Below are 17,807 nucleotides of genomic sequence, written 5' to 3'. Positions count from 1 at the left end.
CTGTTCTGCACAGTAATCGACGCACAATATAGGGAAAAATACATTTTAATATGACTGATTCATATTAGAATAGGAGTGAGTCATTGTTTAACACGTCCTATTACTTTTTGAACAGTAACCAGTTGTGTAATACACAGTACATGGAACATATGACTGGTTATTGACAAAATAGTGGCCATTAACATCCAGAACAGTACTCAGTTCTGTTCTGACATGAACGGTTACTAAATTCAAATGTGTCATTACTATTCTTGAGAGTAGAAGTCTATTATTTAAATCTGTCAAGTATAGATTAAAATTTCTCAGATTATTATTCATATATAGATCATTCTCATAACTTTTTTGTTAGTTTATCACATAGGTTAATTTTAATTAACATACAATTCATTAAAAAAATTCTATATAAGCAATATTGCACGCCTCGGAAGCGAAGCGGAGAGGTTGTGCTTTATAACCGACCTGTCAAGGTCACACGAATTCCACTCATTAAAGTGCATATATTTTTTTTCTATTACTCTTACACATTATGAAAAGCACATCAATATAAAGCTGAAACACTAATGAATAATCCTGATACTTTTTTTAATTTGTCCAATATGTATTAATATAAAAAAAAGTTCATTAAAAAAAATTTATCGTGGACGTCTATTAGTCTGTGGTTCAAAAAAACGGCGTGGTATGGATATCTCGAGAACGACTTGACGAAACTACTTAATTTTTTTTTCACAATTTTCAGAATTAAGCAAAGAAGGTTCCTTTCGAAAATCACTTCGGCAATCTTACATGTAAACAAACACACACTGCCGCCATTTTTCATTAGGAATGTTCTCCTTATTTTTTTTTTTTTTTACTTTTATTACCGTATATTTACCATGGAAATTTCTATGGGAAAAGAGCGGGATATTCAATTTTATTCGAAATTTAACTTTTAAAAAAAAACATAACATGAGCGTTCGAGGCGTGCACTTTTGGATTTTCCAAATTTTTTTGGTTCTTCTTAATACAGTGAAAAAATTATCCATCATGAATAATTTTATCATATTAAAAAATTATCAGATATTGAAATTTATTAATGATGATTTTATGAAAACATTTAATTATCCACTATCCCAGGCAGCAGTGGCTACAGTCTAGATAGCATACACAGTACTGTCTGAAATTTTTTTTTACAGAAAGTACTCAGTACTATCCCAGAGAGTTGTCTCTACTATATTGTTTTTTCCGCGTGTAGCTATGAATTACAGACTTCTACTGTCAAGAATAGTAAAGACACATATGAATTTAGTAATCGTTCATGTCGGGATAGGACTGAGTACTGTTCTGGATGTTAATGGCGACTATTTTGACAGTTATCAGTCATATGTTTCATGTACTGTGTAGCACAGCACTGATAACTGTTTAAAAAGTAATAGTACGTGTTAAGCTATGACTCACTCCTGTTCTAATATGAATAAGTCATGTTAAAATGAATTTTTCCCTATATTGTGCATCGAATACTGTGCAGATCAGTAACCATTACTATCTAGTTTTTTCCGTCTACTCACATGACTATATTCAAATTATAAAAAAATATTCTAAAAAAATGAATTTTTTGAATTATATTTTTCATAAAAATGAAAGAACTTTATAAATATTTTATAAAAAAACATTAAAGCTGACGTATTTCACAATAAAATTAGCATGTAATTTAAATATATTTATAAAAAAAAAAAAAAGTAAACTACGATAGAGGTATTAAATTACAAGAATTCCAATTAAACAACTTGAATCGATTGTAAAACAATTAGAATGTCTTTGTAAAATATTTTTTACCCTTTGTAAAGGGAATTAATTAAATTCCAATTTATAATTGAACCTAGAGAATTTATTGACAAAAATATAAACAAAAATAAGTATAAAAAAAAATAAAAATTTATAAAATTTGTTTTTTAAAATTAAAAAAAAAAATCGTTATTATAATTGCGATAAAAAAAAATTCAGAAAGTAGTTCGTTATGCGGTGGCAACTAATTGAACCAGCGTGACTGTAATAAATTATATAAAATGAGTTTTCTACCTTTGGAAACTCAAGATGAGACACAGGAAGAACCAAAAGACTAGGCAGACACAAATAATATATTCTGATTAATTTAATAACTTTAATTACCATTGTTATTAAAAATTTAATTTTTTTTTTTTTGCCACTGATATATTTATAATTATTTTATTTATAATTAGACACATTACGTTAATTATAATTCACCCCTTTTTCTTTTTGGTCTATGACGCATATTTTTTTTCTCTTATAAATTTTGTTAGATGACCAATCAAAGTTATTAAAATTTGAATTAATTAAAATTCTTCTTAATTACCATTTGACATCACGAGTAATAAATAAAAGTAATGACTTTTTAACGAGCGATAAAACTAAAATCACTTGAGTACGAAAACTTAAGAGGAATAATAAAATTTAGTAACCTAGTAGTTGAATCTATTTCCTGTCAGACGTCGAAAAACTTTTATATTTATATCATCGCATTGTAATAATAATTTGTCTCCAATAATTATTTTATTGTATTAAATTAATGAATTATCGAGTGTATTAACAATAACGTAATCCTATAAATACACATTGCATTATTTAAATCAATAGAGTCATTTTGTGTACAGCAGTGTATTTATTCATGCAAAAATATTTTATTCAGTTTAATGTAATCAACTTGACATTAATACACGGATAATAATCGCAAATTACAATTTATTATATTATTTATATAAACAGGTATTTATTCATCCATTATTGTATTTCTTTTTAATTAACGTTTGTTTTAATATTTAATTACTTGAAAATTTAATTATTATCAATATACTTAATTAGAAAATTTAATAAATAAATTATTATTAACTATGTGTATTCATAACATGGACACCGCAGGGTAAAATGGTCTCAGGACAAACAAATTTTTTACGTAAAAATTTTTTTTTTTCTAAAATTTAATCTTTAAATTTTTGATTTTTTAAGATTAAAAAAAAAATCGACCGAAAATAGGTTGAGGCATATTTAATTTTTTTTTTCTTTTTTAATTAAATATTTTTTCGATATTTTTTTATATCGAGAGTAAGTTTATAAATAAGTGGAATACTGTAAAAAAAACTACTTAACATAAATTAGAGATCCTTATATCGTAGTATAAAAAATAATCAACAAGCTCTGTAAGATAAGGAATCTTAACCACACTCATGCAATTTATTACCCTTGAACTCTAAATAAATGCCAGCAATTTAGGGGTTAAAACGTTGCCGAGGGTTTTTAGTATTGTTGAGGGTTCACGGTATAAGAAAAAAGGTTTAGAAGAAACACAAGTTCAAAGGGGAATGCCGGTATGCCGGATAACGTACAAACAAACACAAGACGTATTGCTTTTCAAGTTTCTCGTTTAAGTATTAAGTCCAGGTACAAAAAAACGCAATAACTAAAAACTTATCATCTTTTTAGCTTTGTCTATTTTATTGTCTATCCGTGGACTTTATATATATTTATATATAAATATATATGAATATTTTACTCATTGTAAGTCCATTTAAATTTAAAATAAATCTACCACGACATTTTTTTTGATGGCCCCCAACTCTCTGTTAATCTGAACAGATTCCAGTTTCGCTGAAAAATAAATACATAGGGTGTTCGTTAAAAATTAAATTTTCTCAGACGCCCCATAAAAAGCTTCTTTTTAGTGAAAAAATAAGTGGGGAATTTGATTTTTTTCTTTTTAAGTAAAATGAACACGTGCCTGAGGACGATCAAAGCTCAATTTTCGATATAATCGTGTTGTTTTTTAATCAGCAGATTAAAGGAATAACTCCTAAGGACAATTTTGTAGGAAATTAAATTTTTGACAAAAAAGGGCATGTTCGTTTTTTTTTATAAAATGTGTTTTTATGGAGATAATTATAAAAAAAATTTTTTTAGATTTACGAATTGAGCGTTTTAAGAATTACAAATGTTCAAAATAACATTTTTCTAAGTATATAGAAACTATAACGAGCATTAAAGATTGATATGTTATGAGTTATAAAGTTGTCTGTATTTAAGAAAAAACGTTATTTTTAACATTAGTAAGACTTTAAATGCTCAATGAATAAGATCTAAAAAGTTTTTTTAAATATCTTCATAAAAACACATTTTATAAAAAAAATGAATATGACCTTTTCTGCCAAAAATTCAATTTCCTACAAAATCGTTCCTATGAGTTTTTCCGTTAACCTGCATATTTCATGAGATATTTAAAAAAAAACCGTGATTGTATCGAAAAATGAACTTTGACCGTCCTGAGGTACGTGTTCATTTTACTTAAAAAATAAAAAAAACCAAATTCCTTACGTATTTTTTCACTAAAAAGAAGCTTTTTATGGGGTGCCTGAGAAAATTTAATTCTTAACGACCACCCTAAAATACATCAATCATATATAACTATAAATTTTTTAATGCAGTAAAATTTTAAAAATCAAATTCTATCTCAATAATTCAGTCCACCTTACCCCGTTAACTTTTTTTTTACATATAATCATTACCCTCAATATAAAATATCGATCGGTCAGTTGAATTTTTTTTTTTTTTTAGTCAATCAATGTTATAAATAACTCGAGTTCTTATGCCAAATAAAAATAATAAAAAATTATGTAGAGTAAGTTTCTGTGCCGTTGAATGTCATTATAAAAGTATGTTATTATAATAATAATAATAATAATAATAATAATAATATACTTACAGGTCCTTTGTAGAGACAATAGACAAAGTAAAGTGGTAATGGTGCAAGTGTTGACAAGCCAATCAAAACGCCTAAAACATTTGGCCAATAGGGAAAAACATATTTACCGTAATATACTGGGGTAAATATATACATCTGATAAGCGAATACGCCCTGATAAATAATAATGAAAAAAAAGAAATAAAGTAAATTAAAAAAAGTTAAAAAGTAAAATATGATCCGCGTGTATTTATGTGGTATAATGAAAGAGGGAAAAAAAACGTGGCTAGTGGCTTTTACGTTACACGTTGGAGAAATAAAGTCAGGTTAAAGTTTGTTTGATGAAGGTGATGGTGCTCTGGGGTAGTGCCGCTCGTACTAGTACTACTACTAGTACTATTACTGGTGATGGTGATGGTGGAAAGAGTTTAAGTACTGGCATGTAGTTTGTATTGAGGTATACAGTCTTATACAACCATGAAACGTCGTCATTACTTTCATTAAATCAAGGTTTATTGTGGATTACGTCAGACTTTTTTTAAATATTTTAATAACTCAAAGGGTCAAAATTTGTCCTCTGTAAATGTCTCATTAAAAAATTGATTTTTATAATAATTAGGAAAGAGAGGCGAGATGACTCGGGTGGTATTGATTTTATATTGTAAGTGAAATTAGAAATAAAGACGATTAGTGTCAGATAAATGGAGTATAATTATCGATAATAACAAGGACTATTATTACTTTTATCGTGTCGATGGGATCAAAGGCGGGGTCTTTAATAACATTAAATTGGATGTTTAGAATATTCAAATGGATATTTGAATATCGTAAACAGACAATGTATACATAGTTAAACATGTGGATAATAGCAGGTGTCGAGTTGATTGAAAATGTGTGAGTACAAGGATTTTAGTATAGTACTTACAAGGCAGGTAATGGGAGCGAGAAAGGTCCAGCTGATCCACCAGTATCCGCGTGTAAACCTCCCAAACGGCATGTCCATTTCGGCAATATTGGTTAGGAATTTGTTGCATCCGTAACACCACGCCGGTACAGCAACTTCGAGCAATCCAATTAACAATATTGCCCAGGACGCGGTGTTCCAATCCATCAGCGTATTAAGATACACTCCGGCATCGAAAATCATCGGTAATGCTAGAATCCATCCACACACGCAAATTCCAAGTATCACCAGGCTCTCGTGTTTTCGCAGATTCGGTCGTAGGTCCAGAATGGCCGTGTTTATCGCCTGAACCCCTGCAAACTGTGATTGATGTTAGCAAACAGCCATTACACGACGTGATTGGAACTCACCAGTTCCGAAGCTTTCATTTACACCCCATCCAACCATTCTATACTCTATACCCCCCATCTAGCTTTGATCATCGTTTAATTAAACCTCACGCTGTTAATTATTATATTATATCCATTATTATTTTTATTAATACAAAACCCATCTAGACATTTAATTTACTGTAATTCGCGATCAAAGGGCCGTATCGACACCAAAGAAATTACATTTTAAGGGGGACCACGAGTGTGAAATTTAAAAAAATCGATTCATTTTTTTTTTTTACATATTTTTAAGTCTATACCTTCAAAAATAACATACTACAATTTCTAGTCCATATCTAGAATAGTTTTTTTGAGTTACAACCATCTGAAGAGCAGCCGCTTATCGGTTCTCGAAAATACATTTTTCAAATTTGCTGCATCTATAACTCGAAGACAAATCATCCGATCGATTTGATTTGAATTGCAATTTCTATTATACATGTTTCTACGTACCATGAACCTCCACTTTTTCGATCGAATCAAAAATGTGATTTGGCAGGCCAAAAATCATCAAATTTTTGCGCGAAATTTGAAATCTTTTTAAAAAACTCTGCCATTTTGTTAAATTTCCATTTTTTTCGTAGCCCGAGGATCATGGTACGGGAAATACCTTCTAGTTTGAAACTTTTTGGTTTTTTGATTTCATGCACTGTGAAGGTCGCTATCAATGCAGCAGTGGAAGAACTTTTTTTTTAGCGTTGGGAGATTGTGAATAACTCAGTGAATTTTGAATTTTTTTGTTCAAAAATTTGGTCTTGTGTTAATTATATAGCCACAAGCATATCCTTAAAACATTAAAACATTCCATATAGCAGTTTTCTTTAAAAAAATTCCCAAAAATCATGATTTTTTCAGACGGTCACACTAGTGGTTCCTCTTAAACTTAAATTCTTGGGTTCGAAACTAAATCGATGAAAAATACAAATAATAATATATTTAAAGATATGAGGTAAAATGGGTAGTTTGGTTTTTTTAAAAAATTTGAAAATAGACTTTTATAACCCGGGAAAAAATCAGCATGCATGATCATGCCTGAGCAGGCTTAAATCTCATGCATGATCAGGCCTGAATTCTGGCCAGACATGAACAGGCATGATTTTGCCTGAGCAGTCATGATCATGCATGATTCTGCCTGAGAAGTCATGATCGTGTCCAGTCATGCATGATCAGGCCTGGATTTTGGCCAGACATGATCATGCATGACCATACATTATCATGCATGATCATACATTATCATGCATGATCTTCCCTGAGCAGGCATATGATTTTATAATCTGTGATTCCTCTCGAGCACGTTTGGTCGTATTTAAATATTGGCTGCTTATGAAAAATACGATCAGGCATTCCCATACATGAGCACGCGTTATTATGCATGCACACGCATTCCCATAGCTTATTTATTTGAAAGATGTTGCTGTAAGTATTAGAAACTAAGGTATATAATTAATCGTACTATACAAATGATAAAGAGTAATTTATCAATTTTCATTGGTTCTTTTATTTTGAACTTTCATTAAAAACTATTTTTAACATATTATTCACTTAATGCATTAAACAATTAATATTTATGAATACAAATTGTTTTTTTATTTATTTAACTATTAATATGCTTAGTTTTCCACTATATTTAAATGGTGTATTACCGTACGATGGACGGTGTGGCTCAATAAGCTATAGATCAAATTGAATGGAATATAGTATAGTGCCGGATAGCTCAACTGGTAGAGCACTCGGCACGATACCGAATTGGTCTGGGTTCGATTCCCAGTTCGGGCTATCTATATTTTTCTCAATTTATCTATAAATTGTCTTATTGAGAGGTTTGCATGTTTAGGTTTCCACTATATTTAAATGGGTTTCCACTATATATAAAAAACTCAAGATACAATGATTTCGAACGTAAGTCATGAGCAAGCCTGATCTAGAATGAATCATGCTTGATCACAAATGAGTTATACAAGATCAAGTATGAACCATGTATGGTCATGCATGACAGAGCATGCTCAATCATGACCTTTCCTGATAAATAATATCTCTGTAGACAATTATTCATAACGTAAGTTATGAGCAAGTCTAATCTAGAATGAGCCATTCATGATCATGCTTGATCACCAATGAGTCATGTCTGGCCATGAATGATCAAGTATGAACCATGCATGGTCATGCATAATAGAGCATGCTCAAGCATGACCTTTCCTGATGGATCATATCTCTGGATACAATTATTTCAAACTTAATGCATACGCAAGCTTGATCTAGAATGAGTCATGCATGATCATGCTTGATCACGAATGAGTCATGCCTGGCCATGAATGAGTCATGCAGGATCAAGCCTGAATTATGCATGAATCATGCACGATCAGGCACGAATCATGCATGAATCCTGCATGATCATACGTGATCATGCATGGTGATTTTTTCCCGGGAAGTTTAAAATAAAGTCAACTATGAAATCAATAAATAATTAAATATTTTTGGCAACCAATAAATTTTTCAGGTCAAAGCTAAACAAAAAAAAAAAAAAAAAAAAAAGAGATAATGGAAATAGTAGTTTAACAGTTTAAAATGACTTTTGTGACAATCCCTTAAATTGAAACACACGTTTCGCGGTATTTATCACTGGCTGGATAACTGGGACGAGTAAACAATCAGGAAAAAAAAAATTGCGTATATATAAATATAAGCTGTGTAGATGTAGCAAGTAAAACCATGAGAGTTACGAGAATATTAGTGGTGGTTTGTGATCCGTGTTGATGTTAGTGTAGATCTGTTGTAGATGGTGTTCTGGTTTTGGTGCAAGTGCAGGTGTAGATGTAGGTGTAGGAATAATTGTCGACTAGGTAGTGGTGGACTTTCCAGCAAGCTTAATGTATGCACGCGCGTTGTTTCAATATAACCTGAGTGTGCACACCCCGCGGCTATTACCTACACCCTTACTAGTGTACCACTACTTCAACAGAATGACGACCAGACGGAATTGAATGGGTTTAAAAAAGAGCAGACGGAAAAATAATAAAATATTCGAGTAAAAAAAAACTAAAATAAAACACAGTATTGTGTGAGTTTTTAAATATTCAGGGATATTTATTTTGGGTATATAAAAATTAATAAATAATATTTTTTTACTCCTCAGTGTTAAATTAATATTTCATCTTATTATTATAATTATTATTATTGTTAACTAGGTTAAGTTAATTACCTGGCTGCCAAGACCGAGAATAAATAGCATGAAGAAAAATAAAATAGCCCAGAGATTTGAAAGTGGCATTCGTACCACCGCTTCTGGGTAGGCTATGAATGCTAAAGCTGGCCCGCTCTGCACGACATCTTCCAGTGGCAACTCCATTTGTTTTGCCAAGTACCCCATTATTGAAAATATCACAATACCCGCAAATACTGAGGTAAATAAATTTGTAAATGTTATAAATATCGCATCCCTGTACAAAAAAAAAAAAAAAAGAAAAAGACATAATTTATTAATTATAAAGCTTGTAGTTGAAAAATGATTTTTGCCATTCGATTAAAGAATTAAAAAAAAAATTATGCAAATAAAAACTTTTTATTTCTCATGAATAAACCCTTAGGCAGCTCCAGAGTTAAAATATTGACAGTAACAAACCAAGCAAACTTCTAACATTGTGAGTACTTAAAATTTACAAATATTTAAAATATAAAATATTATGAGTGGATGAGTGAAATAAAAAAATGAATAAATAGAATAAAAAAATAATTTAAGTGGTAAATACATTGGAAAATGTATATCATTCTGTTCCAATACTCGAAAACCATTCGTTTGCTATCTACTAACAAATAGCAAAAGCGTATTCGTGGGAAAATTTCAGCCTTTCAATCAACATCAACTCTCTCCCCCTCTTCACCCCCTCTTTAGATATCTCTTGTATATATACATACATAACCCCCGGAAATATGAATGATACACAATTCGTGCTCAATTTAATCGTCAGTATCATGAGTAGATGATGCTGATACATAAACATGACAAATATAAAATTCAAATAAAAATATTGGGAATGGGAAAATAAATTTTTGTCAGAAGTTAATAAAATAATATATAATATATTTTTTTTACTGAGTAGCACTTGGAATATTCAGCCTCGACGAGCTGTTGAGTAGCTGAGTAGCAGTGGATAAATTTCAATACGTGACTTTGTCGGTTATATATAATAATGATAATAATAGTAATAATAATAATGATAAATAGTAATGATAGTGGATGTGTATCGTGGTCGAAAGGTTCGACATGCAAAGACCGGGATTGCTGTGTGGGCGGACAAATCTCTGGAGATATATCGTCTCATGCGGCATTTTATCAGGAACGTCGCCAACGATCTCACGAGCTCAAGCTAGAGATGGAGATGCAGGAACTGAATGATCAAAGTTAGTTCTTCCTGTCAGACTCTATGTCACGTACCTGTTTACTAAACTCTAGCCTGGGGACTAAAGTTTCTTCATACAAAGTATGTTACATTTGAGCATCAATGAAGCTACACAAAGTTCAATAACCATTTAAAGAACTTTATTATTCTGATTCAAAATTCATAAGCTTTTTTTTTTTACATCAATATTATAATATTTAATATTGTTAAAAACTTTAGCAATTTAGTCGCGATCGAATTTCAATTTCATTGATAATATTATTTTATTTTCTAATTTATCGCTAAAAAAATTAAAAATTTCAAAAAAAGGGAAGTTATTGGTTTCGGTCCGATTTTCGAAAATCGAATTTCTAACAGATCTTGACGTTTTGAGATTCTAGGAAGCTATTCTGACTAATTTCAAGATGATTTCCAAGTGTATGTATGTGTGTATGTACGTACGTACGTACGTACGTACGTACGTATGTATGTATGTATGTATGTAAATATCTGTAACTTTTGAACGGATGAACCGATTTGGCTTTTTAAGGTCGCGTTTGAAGTGGCTCGTTAATTCCAACAACTATTGAGAAATTAAGCATAATCGGTGCAGTACGTTCGGAGATATTTCAAAAATAAAATTTTTTCAAAAATGTTTTTTTTTTGGATAACTTGCAATGCCCTCGATGGATTAATTCCAAATTCTAATTAGCTCTAAAACTTTGTAAGCTGTGTTGAATGCCACCTCAACCATCAAAATAGGTTCTTTCGTTCAAGAGAAACCATTGTCAAAAGAATTGCAAAAAAATGTTTTTTTCAAATAAAATCTACATTTTTGAACTAGTTGTTGACGGTATTTTTTTTAATGCTAGTAATTGAAAAATTGCGTCGAGTGTCACCTTGAACGTCAAAATCGATTCATTATTTCAAAAGATATTGGTGATTAAAAATACGAAAAATAACGATTTACTTCATTATTTTAGTTTGAAGAGCTCAAAAGTGTATTGACAATAATGTTTTCGAGCTCAAGAAGCTCGAAAACAGCAAGAAGTTTTAGGGCTGGTCCGAAGGGTCAGGCGGTTTACAGATTTTTTTTCTTATTGTCACAAAAATCTTAAAAAAATTTTCATTAATAGTATATTACATACCTAGGCCAGTAAAATAAGAAAAGTCTCAGAGCACATGTAATTGTTGGCCGAGGCGAAGCCGAGGCTGACAAACATGTGGTCTGAGGCTTTCTTTTTTACTGGCCAAGGTGCGTATACTATTTTTCTGCTCGACGAAGCCGGAAAGTTGCAACTTCGTTTAGGGCAGTGGCCCGAAAGTTGCCACTTTCCGGCCGGAGGGCAGAAAATATTTTTACTAATAAACGTTTGTGGGACACATTTTACTCGATGTTAAAAAAAAAATTAAATCCATTTTCTGTCAATTATACATTTCAGATAAATCCGTAAGACCTTCACTAATAAAAAGTTTATTGACCCATTTGATATTTTAAATCACATAAAATCGATTTTTCAGTAAGATGAATTTTTAAATATTTATTTAAAAAAAAAAAAATATATTAAGCTGACGTATTTTACCCCTATTAAAAATAAATCAGTCATATTTTTATAATTAAAGTTATTTTAAATAGCGGTAAATAAATTTATTTATAAAAAGTAATAATTCATGAATTGATTAAAGTTTTACAAATCTGTCAAAATATGACTAAGTACTTTTTCACCATTTTAATAAAACTAAAACTACCGACACATAAATACAAAACAAATGTTATTGTTATTAAAATAAAGTTTAAAAAATATTTATCGTCTGTTCCACTTCCATACCCAATAGACATAAATAATAATAATAATAATTCCGAGATCGATAACCTTTAATTGCTTATATAGTGGATAGGACTCAAAAAGATAGACGTCTGCAGTCGCTTATCCCGTTTTAAAAATGAAAATCTACTTAATAACTGAAAACAAAAAGGAATCAATATTTACTGAAGGAATCAGGAGCAGAGTTGACTAGATTGAAATGACTAATAGATATCAGTTTGTTTGAATGTGTGTGATCTGTGAATATATTTGGTGTGTATACTAGCACACATACTATGGGATATATATATATATATATATATATATATATATATATATATATATATATATAGGAACTGTTTACTTGTAAATAAATAGTGATTGACTGAAAGCGATTGGAAGTTAGCTGGATTGATAGCGTCACTGGTGACTGAATTTTGCGTACAAACCTGTGGCAATTATTCGAAAACGTACTGAAGCTCGATATCGTGATCAGAGATCCGCAACCAATGCCCAGGGAATAGAAGATTTGTGATGCAGCATCACCCCAAACCTTTGCATCCAACAGCGATGACCAAACCGGAGTGATGAACCACATGATACCATATCCAGCCCCATCCAGAGTTAACCCTTAAAAAAACCAAAAGAGCTATTTTGACCCAGATAAAAAATTAAACTGATGTATATTTTAAGAAAGAAAACAGGAGCTGAGAAAATTAGTAAAGTTGTCGGAAGGAATTGAGGTATTAATTTAGCAGTTGTGTTGTATTAGTGTTGTCAGAGTATATATAAATATACATAACGTACCTCGAATGAGAAGTGCGATCAATACAAAGTAGGGAAACAGTGCAGTAAAGTATACGATCTTCCCGACGGATTGAACGCCTCTTATTAAACAGAGGTAACAGATAATCCAGGCAAGGGTGAGACAACCCAAGAGCTCCCATCTTATGCCGCCCCAATTATCCCAAGTAGCGCCTCGTATTCCGAGTACGTAATCGCTACAACCAACGGATTCTATCATTAGATACGTCCAAAATAATCCCGAGACAATGTTAATTATTCACTTTATAATTACACTCTCATCCCGTAAAAGAGCAAGCTAAAAGCTAACAAGAGCAAGAATATTAAATAATCACCCGTCAGATCTTATTTTACAGACATAGACTTTATCTAATAACTACCAACTACAAACTAGTACTTTTATTTCTTATCTATACATTAAGGCAACGAGTATATGCAGTTTTACCTGAAATATTCCTCCGATGATAGAACGCTCTTGTATAATTTACGAAGTGGATTCTCGTGTGTCGCATTAAAACAGTAAGTTTTGTTACCCTGTTCGTATCCAAAATCGCGGCAGACTTTGCTGATTAGTTGGCATGTTTTATTAAAAAAAATCATGCTAGAATTAGCTTCTTGACATTGCTTATCTTCCAATCCGCTGTAGCACTCTGTAAAATAAATCATGCCCCGTTGGGCGCCAGTTCAACTTTAGGTTTCGCCAAACAATAAATATCATTACACAAGGAATAGAAATTCAAAATTCGTGTTCTTTTTTTATAAATTATTAGCATTCAACAATTAAATAAAAAAGATTAAATATATTAGCGGGGGTAAAATAGGCCGTCAACAAAATCTAGATTTAGATTTGACGGAAAAAATTGTTTTTTAAAAAAACAATATATTTGAGGTTTTATGAAAAATATATGAAATAGACTAAATGTTTTAAAACATAATAATAATAATAATAAAATGTAAGTATCTTTAGAGGAAAGCACAGACATTGTAGATATTTCTAGACAATTTGTCACTAAGATACTCGTGTTACACGGACGATGATATTGGCTATGGTCTAACGATTACCTTGCAGACTACATTTACCCAGAAAACGCCTGGGGGTGTAAACCGGGTGTTTTGATGGGACGCCGAAGCAGTAGTCGGAGCAGTAGCAGTCAGTATCAGGACCAGGAAAGTGGATGGGAGGATTCAGCTCGGGTTAGTTGGGCTTTTTGAGAGGCCCTTTAGACACGGTAAGTAGGTTTCAAGGCTCGAGTTTAACCAACAATGCGGATAAATTACGTCCGGTCAGCCGTTTGATGTAGTATCATAATACTAGGTGTACTTTACGCATGTACCTCGAGACCTACACATGACTTAATGACTCGGCTTTGTGGTTATTCTACAGGTTTCCACCGGCGTTTTGCTCCTCGTTAGCTCCCATAAGCCATTCAGATCCACAAATACACACTCAGCTATTCATCAGTTTAATGCACCTCCATTGACATTTTCATTAGCTTCATTTCATCATTATTACTATTGTTATTATTATTAATACTAATGGACCTCCATCATCCCCATCAGTTAAATTAAAAGATACAATAATTATTATTATTATTATTGCATTAATTATATATAAATTTCATAGTAAAAAATAATATGTGCGATAAACGTTTTAAATTTTAATACTCGTAAACGCGAAAAGTGTCGGCTCTCTCTGGAGCCGGTGGTTTTAATAACGACGATAAGACGCAGACGGTGATCCTGCTGTTACTGCTACTGCTAGTGGTAGTAGTAGTAGTAGTAGTAGTAGTGGTAGTAGTATAGAGCTGGTAGTGATCACCCACCTCCCAAGTGAGCGAGAGAGTGCCTGGATAAATATTATCGTAGTTTAATCTTACGGTGCCGTGGATGTACAGGTAGAGAGAGCAGAGGATGTAACGATGCGAGTATATCTAGCCTCAGGCAAGTGTTCCTTTACTTCCACTATATATACGCATCTATATATATATATATATATATATATATCTATATATATGAAGATATAGTTGGATAGGTTGGTACATATAAGAGAAGCTTCAAAGCTTAACATTTTAGTTGATGACTGTAGGCACTTGACAATTTTTAAGTGTTACCAACACCTGTCTCTTTGTCATAATTCTAACAAAACTCCCAGTACGACATGACTCATCATAGTCATTTGGTACATAGTTGTATTGCATATAGAAGTCGAGTCCTCAGGCGTATACTCTGTCGAAGTACCGTCAAGTAGGGAAACTATAAACTAGAATAATCTAGAACCTTTTCTAGGTAGATGTATGTGTTGTAAATTATGGTAGACATACGCCAGGGACTGTCAGACTATTCGGTTGCTTAAAGGACTACTATAAATGTTAAGGGAACAAAAACAAAGTTACCAGGAGTATTGAAGTCGTTGTCACAGTATGCCCAGGCGAGCTTTGTTGAAAATGAGGCGAAAGTGTAGAACAGTGTCCAAGCTATTATCACCATGTAATAGACAGTTACTAATGCGATCACCACGAGGGTGCAGATCCCAAGACCCCCAAATGCTGGTGACATACGACGATACGCTTCCATGGGACCCATCCCCGTGTACTGACCGATGCAGAGCTCCATGAAGAAGATTGGCAGGCCCATTGTTATCAGCATTAATATGAAGGCTATCAGAAACGCACCTGTAATCAGATATTGATTGACAAGTCTGAAAGGCTAAATTCAAAGGATTAATCATTCCCTTTGTAAATTATTTGTTTCCTTGAAAAACAAATAAATAATCTATTAGATTTTTAAGTTAAAAGGTAGTTGGGTTTTTAGTGACAAAGATTATTACAAGTTTATTTTTAATTGGAAGTAAGTGCTGGTGTCGTCAACAGCGGTATTGCAGTATCAAATAGAAGGATCAAAGACTGAAAGCGGGATAACGACTTTAATATATAGACACACACGAGGGAAAATAAGAGAAGAGAAGAGAAGAGTAGGATCAAATGACCATCGTATGACACGTTGAGTCCCTCTCAGAAGAGGAATGGGAGAATTAGTTGGAGGTGAAAAGGCCAAATGCTGGGCGTGTCAACTACGAGGTTTACTGTTCTTCTTCCTACGATAGGATATTGCTTTTACACAGCTACCTATATCCACTTATCCACTTGCTCTGTACACGTACTTGTATGTCTCTGACCGTTTGACTATATATGTGTGTGTCTGTCCATCTATTTATTTATTTATTTTGTTTATGTACAAACACTGATTGAGGATCCTATTTGATAAGCTATTTTATTTAGCTTTCAGTAGTGTAACACATACGTTTTGATATTTGATCGTCGGGGTAAAATGAGCCAACTAATATTTATTTGTATAAAATTTAAAGTAAAGTTTAAAATAAAACTAAAAACAAGTTTGAAAATGAAGCATTTTATAAACTTTACACTAACCTCTGCCATTTCGGTAAACAAAGAAAGGAAACCTCCAAACATTTCCAATTCCAATTGCATACCCAATGCAAGACAAAACAAACTCTGTTTTATTAGCCCAGCCGGTGCGTTCTGCCGGCAACTCGACAAATGCACCACCGACTCCCAATGAGAGCTTCTTCTTAGCCTACGACAAACATTACCATACAGTAAATAATTAATTAATAAACAAATAGCGTAATAAATAAAATTAAAAAAATAAAATTCTTATCTGTAGATTTGTCTTTATACTTTACACAAGTAGTAATCGCGTCAATACTATATAACATAAAAGTTTATCTCTGTTAACAATAAAAAATATAAAAAGAAAAAGGAAAAAAAAATAACGGACGAATAGTCTTTGAAGCGATATCCCAAAGGTTTGTCTTATCTGTTAGCTATTTTTCGTTCAACGTCCGAAGCTAGCCCGTAGTCTCCTCTGTGTTCCGGTGGTTTTTCACATTGAAATCGAAATCACGGCTGACAGAATAGCCGCGGTTGGACCACCAGCCACGACTGCTCAGAGAGAATGAGGATACGGCAATATGTCGATGTGTCGTCGTGAATTTAACACCATCACCCACCAATACATTTATAAATTTATCTCTCTCTCTCTCTCTTCAAATATATATGTATATATAAACTCACACATATTGAGTTTAAACACAAGTGTATTTAGCAAGCATCGCAGTTACGGACAATTTAATGGTTTTCGACTAGTACAAAAGCCCAAGGGATATCCAGGTGGACTCTCAAATCACGTTAATGGATCTACTGCGTTGATTTTACCCATGATAAAATAAAACAACTTTGTTTATTGATTAATTTAATCACCGACAATCAAATATATTTATTTTATTTATCACTAATTAACTTACTCTGTTTATTTATCTTTTTATTTATTACTTTAATATTATTATTATTATTATTATTATTATTATTATTATTATTATTATTACTACTAAAATTACCTTTGGTGATTCAATACGATCCAGTGTCATTATGAACGATGATTATTACTGAGTGAGAGAATAATAATCTAGTAGATTGTCAAGAGTCACCAAGACTATATAATACTGTTATCACTTCCGAATCGCTTTTAATGATTGGATTATATGGCCCGGTTTACGTACATATACTTAACTAACGTTATCTGCCGGCATTAATTCATGTCGTGCAATTAATTTAAGCTTTGTTTAATACTTCAAATATATATATATGTTCTATTATATTAATTTTTGTTTCAGTCAGTTTTTTTTTTAAAAAGTTGTGTTGTGATCGATTTCAAGAGCTCGACATTGAAATGAAAATAACT

The 17,807-nt window shown here is 31.9% G+C and overlaps 1 protein-coding gene across 2 annotated transcripts; it reads right to left on the bottom strand.

Annotated features, from left to right (window-relative positions):
• Positions 1 to 1,836: 1,836 nt before the first annotated feature.
• LOC130674021 (sodium- and chloride-dependent glycine transporter 2-like) lies at positions 1,837 to 17,607 on the bottom strand. Of its 2 annotated transcripts, none has more exons than XM_057479286.1 (10): positions 17,464 to 17,607; positions 16,475 to 16,640; positions 15,440 to 15,718; positions 13,492 to 13,696; positions 13,050 to 13,243; positions 12,692 to 12,872; positions 9,261 to 9,498; positions 5,652 to 5,990; positions 4,748 to 4,900; positions 1,837 to 3,639 (listed from the first exon to the last, which is right to left on the bottom strand). In XM_057479286.1, exons 1-10 carry the CDS (start codon positions 17,491 to 17,493, stop codon positions 3,577 to 3,579), a joined length of 1,848 nt encoding a protein of 615 aa, XP_057335269.1. In that variant the 5' UTR covers positions 17,494 to 17,607; the 3' UTR covers positions 1,837 to 3,576. The 2 variants fall into 2 exon arrangements, with proteins under 2 accessions (XP_057335269.1, XP_057335276.1); XM_057479293.1 differs by lacking the exon at positions 1,837 to 3,639 and adding an exon at positions 4,374 to 4,412.
• Between the last annotated feature and the right edge of the window lie 200 nt (positions 17,608 to 17,807).

This window comes from Microplitis mediator, chromosome 1, assembly GCF_029852145.1.
Source record: "Microplitis mediator isolate UGA2020A chromosome 1, iyMicMedi2.1, whole genome shotgun sequence".
In the NCBI taxonomy this organism is placed as follows: domain Eukaryota; kingdom Metazoa; phylum Arthropoda; class Insecta; order Hymenoptera; family Braconidae; genus Microplitis; species Microplitis mediator.
This window is presented reverse-complemented; position numbering and strand designations above follow the sequence as displayed.

Bases quoted from the DNA above. Each gene is read 5' to 3' on its own strand.
- LOC130674021 (XM_057479286.1), bottom strand. From the start codon at position 17,493: ATGACACTGGATCGTATTGAATCACCAAAG. The intron at 13,244-13,491 runs GTAAAACTGCAT...CGTTGGTTGTAG, and splicing joins TCATCGGAGGAATATTTCAG to CGATTACGTACTCGGAATAC. The intron at 12,873-13,049 runs GTACGTTATGTA...GGTTTTTTTAAG, and splicing joins GATCGCACTTCTCATTCGAG to GGTTAACTCTGGATGGGGCT.